We start from the raw sequence: 4,377 nt of genomic DNA, 5'->3' as shown, positions 1-4,377 counted from the left end.
TAATCTCCTTTTGTTTTGCCTCTGCCAGTTTAGTTTGCTAATACAGTGTCTATCAGAAGTTCACACGACACACATCACTGGGAACGCTGTAAGGGTTTTAATGGTCCGTTTAAATGGTTCTTTCCCCAGGGTGGTGTGAGAGCACAAACATCAACTTCAGTGTTTTTTATAAACAGGAATTGGGTGCAAAAGTTAAAATCCAGGCATTTACAGGAGTCCTCTGATGACTTGGGGTTGCTAATCAGCCRTTTAGATTGCCTATCCCTTAGGACCGGCACTGGTCAAAAGCTAGGGAACGTTGTGGCATATATTACTGGTGCTCTTTATATATAAAGAGTATCTGTATCTGGTACTCTTACGTCCATCACTGGACTTGTCACAGATTTGTGGAAGGGAGGAAAATATSTGAATACAAAAGCTTTAAGAGATGTGGACATTCTTCCYGAAGCCCTCCCTCTCCTGCCCTGGTTCAGATGTGGGCCGTGGACTTTGCTCTCTTAATCCAGGGGCCACTTTAAAGTGAGAGCTGGCTCCTTTGAGTGCGTCAGTAAACAGAACAGGTCATTATCGAGCCGCAGCTACCGGCCAGCACACCGATAAAGACAGACAGACAGACAGACAGACAGACAGATACTGTGTCCAGGGCGGGATTTATGAAGTGCTGGATTTATCTCTCACAACTTGAGTTATGAGGGACTAATGAGTTTGAAGGTTTGAACGCTCCAAAGGGTTTGTTTAGAAATTCTGTGGGGTTCGTCTTATCTTTTCACATCCTCTGTTTTTCGGAGCACATTTTTTAGAAGTCTTGATGCGATCATGTTCCTAATGTCCCAATTGTCCTTCCCCTTCCCCCTCCTCCTCCTCTTCTTCTTCTCTCTTTGACACTCCTTTCCCATGGGACGAGTCCTTGTACTTAGGCCTGCAGTCAGCAATGTGTCCAACTGCCTGACACCTCCAGAAGATCCATGGTGACATCTGCACTGTCAGATGTCGTCTCCATCATTTAGAGCCTCTCTCGGCCCCACTTGCCTGCTCTCTGTCCTCCGTATATCCGTCAGAGGTCGGAGACTATTAGGCGGATGCTTCATCACTGATGGACTTGTCGCAGATTCGTGGAATGAAATATGGTTCAACAATAACCCCCCCCTCTACTCTGTATTTATGCCAGATTCGGTTTTCATGCTACACTCCACTCTAAGGTGATAAAGAAAGAGTTTGCAGATCAACCGAGTCCTACTAAACACAGTCATTTTGACAGTTTTTCTGTTTTTGTGACTGCTCTGCAGCTCAATGCTGGACATTTCTGCACCAAATTTTACATTTGGTGAAACCATACAGAGTCGTTTTTAACTTCAGATGTTGTTAATTCAGTAGCTTGCTACCAAAAGGATACTCGGTTCATTGTGTTTGTGATGGGAAGTAGGAATAATTTCCATGTCAGAAAAATGGAACAGATTTGCCCATGAAGTTCCTCTGAACTCCCCAACCTCGAGTTTGGCTCCCACACAGTTGATCATTTCTATGCTGATAACATTCAGATCTATTGTTCTTTTATCTAAAATTACCCTCCTTGATAAACTGCCAGTCRCATCACGCAGTGGTTCAATCACCCTTTTTTTTTCTAAGACAGAAACACTCYTCCACTCCTCATCTCCCCTGTGAACCAATCAACAGAAATCAAACTATTTCTTGGTGGTTTGGCCTCTGTCAAACCTCAGCTCAGAAGTCGTGGCATCRTCAAGATTGATCCTGAAGTCACGATTCTGAAAAGTGAAAGTTGAAGGTCCCTGACTAACCCTGAGTTTCCGTATCCAGTCAGTAATCGTTTTCTTTCCAGTAACAAATAATCTCACACGTTACTTCAAACCCAGTAATAGGATTAAAGTTAGCCTGGTGAAAAACAAATATACTAAGTACGTWAAATTTTAGCATACTTTAAGTCAGACTAATGAGTATACTTCAAGTTCGCTCAGGATTATAAGAGAAATCTCTTCTAAGTAAAGACGGCGTGTACCAAACAGAAACATTCCTGCTTCCCTTCTCACTGGGACCGATCTCAGCGGTACCAGAGAAAAGCTTYCAGCTTCAGAAAGAATGATTGCCTCTCCCTCTCACCTCCTGCCGGCTCCCACATCGAGTCAGTGAGAGGGGATGATAGCAGGCCGGGAGGACACCATCAATCCACCGTAAACACGCTGCACGTCTTAGGGGCCCCGCGCTCAAGGGCCTACATGCCCCGGGTCGGGGTCGCTCCTCTGTCTTCCTCCAGCAGGACAGGCCTCAACACCCTGTTGCTTTGGCTGAACCGTCTTGCTCGGGAAGTTGGAGGTCCCAGAGACCCTTCAGTATTAACTGCTGTCTAATATTAACTGCAGCGCAAACAAATCAGCAGTAAACAAAAGGAAAGAGTAAACAAACTCCCAGGGCCTGGGATGGGGATAGACAAACTTTTAACGATTCTGTTCATCTGGTTTGTAAAACACTAAAAAACAGCATTTAGGCTAGTAAAAAAAAAAAAAAGAAGATATATTTACTTTCTTCTGCTCTGGGAAACAAACAACTTCGCATTCGCACATTGTGACGTGCAGTGAGTGTTGAATATCTYGGAGGTCTCATGTGATTTATCAAGTCGCAGTCAGGTCCAGCTGTTTGGACAGCGGTTCCAGCCCCGTCCTTCCTGGGTGTCCCCACTTTCCCTTTTGTCTACCCCTGAGGGACGCTCAGGCCCTCCTCCAGCACTTCATCACCACTGACGAGGAGCCTCAGCTGCACTCTTCCTCTCTGTGTGTGTGTGTTTTTTAAGTATATMTCAGTCGTGGAGACCTGAACACATCGTGGGGATTAAGGAATGTCTCCTCACCATCCAGATCCGTCACGTTCTGTGTGAATTCTCAGACTGCTTTTGTGTTTTCTTGGGGCGAGAAAATAGACTTRAAGGTCACAGACTGGAGAGAGGATTTCTGAGTCCAGATGAGAGAGTGGACAGAGTCTGAGATGAGCTTTTCAGCAGGGGGGTATCTCTCCACCTCGGAGGGTTACTGCTCCGCTGAGCCGCTCCAGTACTACGGTGAGTCCTCCATTACCCTCCACGCTCATTCTTAACAGCATGAACACGGAGTTTTGGCTTTTCCATCTTTTATATTTTTAGGTGCATCTATGGAAAGTCTATCAAAGAATCTTATAGTGTCAAAAACTTAACGTTAAAAAGCACAATTTAGGTATTTTTTCAGTATTTGCACCTCTAGATTACACGCAAAATAAATGTTACATTATTTTACTATAGACAATTTATTCTGTAAACCGCAGCTGTTGTACCGCAATACARTGGCGAAGCAATGAATCAATTAATCGCAAAATTAATTAAAATAAACTAGATAGTTGCCTTTCTAATGATTCATATTTTTTGAAGGGCAGTTTTGTAATGTTCAATTTTATTTACGGTTTTAGTTGAGCATGTTTTTTTTTTTTGGAGTTTCTCTGTTTTCTTTGTTGGTTTTGGTTGTCTTTGTTTTAATTTGGAGATTTGAAATGTGTTCCAGCGTGAAGTGTTCTTTWCGAAATGAAAGTTTACTGCTCTTTGAGACAGCAAACTTGTATTATTATGCCCTTGTCAATATCTTACCTGAAGTATTAACAATATTGATCATAWTGTTGTTTCAAAACAGCGATATTGTGATTTATCGCAATAATCACTGGAACAATATATTGTCCAGCAAAATGTGTTATTGTGGTAGGGCTAAATAGGACCTAAATGGCTCAACTGCTACACAAAAATGTTAAAACACTTCATATTGTTGCCTATTAACTTGTCTGACCTAATTTATAAAGGCAGTATTTAAGCTGTTCTTTGGCTAATGGGACTTTGCAGGACGTAGCTCTGTAGAGGTGACTCCCAGTTCGTCTGCCTACCTGCATAATTACCTAATTCATATTTTAACTTTTAACTTTAACTAATTAACATAAGCTAAAGGCATAATTACCTTTAACTTGTGTTAATTATAACAATTAACATAATTACCATAATAACAAGAAAAAACTGTTTTGGAATTCTGAATTGATATTACGACAGAAAARCAAACAAAGTAAGACACAACACTGATTGCATAACAGATAAAAGTGACTTAGGCATAAATTGAATTGACTTAGGCAGTTCTGCTCTTCCATATAAACACAACTGTGACCAAACCAACGTCATAATCAACTTCTGTTACTGTCCTCCATATTGTGGTGTATTTTCTCTCTGTGCKATTAAAATTGGCAGTTATCAGAGGTTTTAAAGGGATTTCAAGTATTTAAAGATTTCAGCGACTTGTGAGTGCTTCTGGTCCTGAATGCCTGCAGGTAATGCTATCACCTGCTGTCTGCTAAGTCCATACA

General features: G+C 41.9%; 1 protein-coding gene across 3 annotated transcripts in view; it reads left to right on the top strand.

The window, feature by feature from the left end:
* The first annotated feature begins 2,764 nt into the window (after window positions 1-2,764).
* Window positions 2,765-4,377, top strand: part of nr1h5 (nuclear receptor subfamily 1, group H, member 5) — a 17,701-nt gene continuing 16,088 nt past the window's right edge. For all 3 annotated transcript variants that reach the window (XM_008413015.1, XM_008413014.1, XM_008413013.1), the window contains exon 1: window positions 2,765-3,067. In XM_008413015.1, coding sequence (XP_008411237.1) covers window positions 2,971-3,067 — 97 coding nt within the window. In that variant the 5' untranslated portion in view covers window positions 2,765-2,970. The remainder of the gene's footprint in view (window positions 3,068-4,377) is intronic.

Source organism: Poecilia reticulata, linkage group LG7 (assembly GCF_000633615.1).
Source record: "Poecilia reticulata strain Guanapo linkage group LG7, Guppy_female_1.0+MT, whole genome shotgun sequence".
Taxonomy (NCBI): Eukaryota; Metazoa; Chordata; class Actinopteri; order Cyprinodontiformes; family Poeciliidae; genus Poecilia; species Poecilia reticulata.
This window is presented reverse-complemented; position numbering and strand designations above follow the sequence as displayed.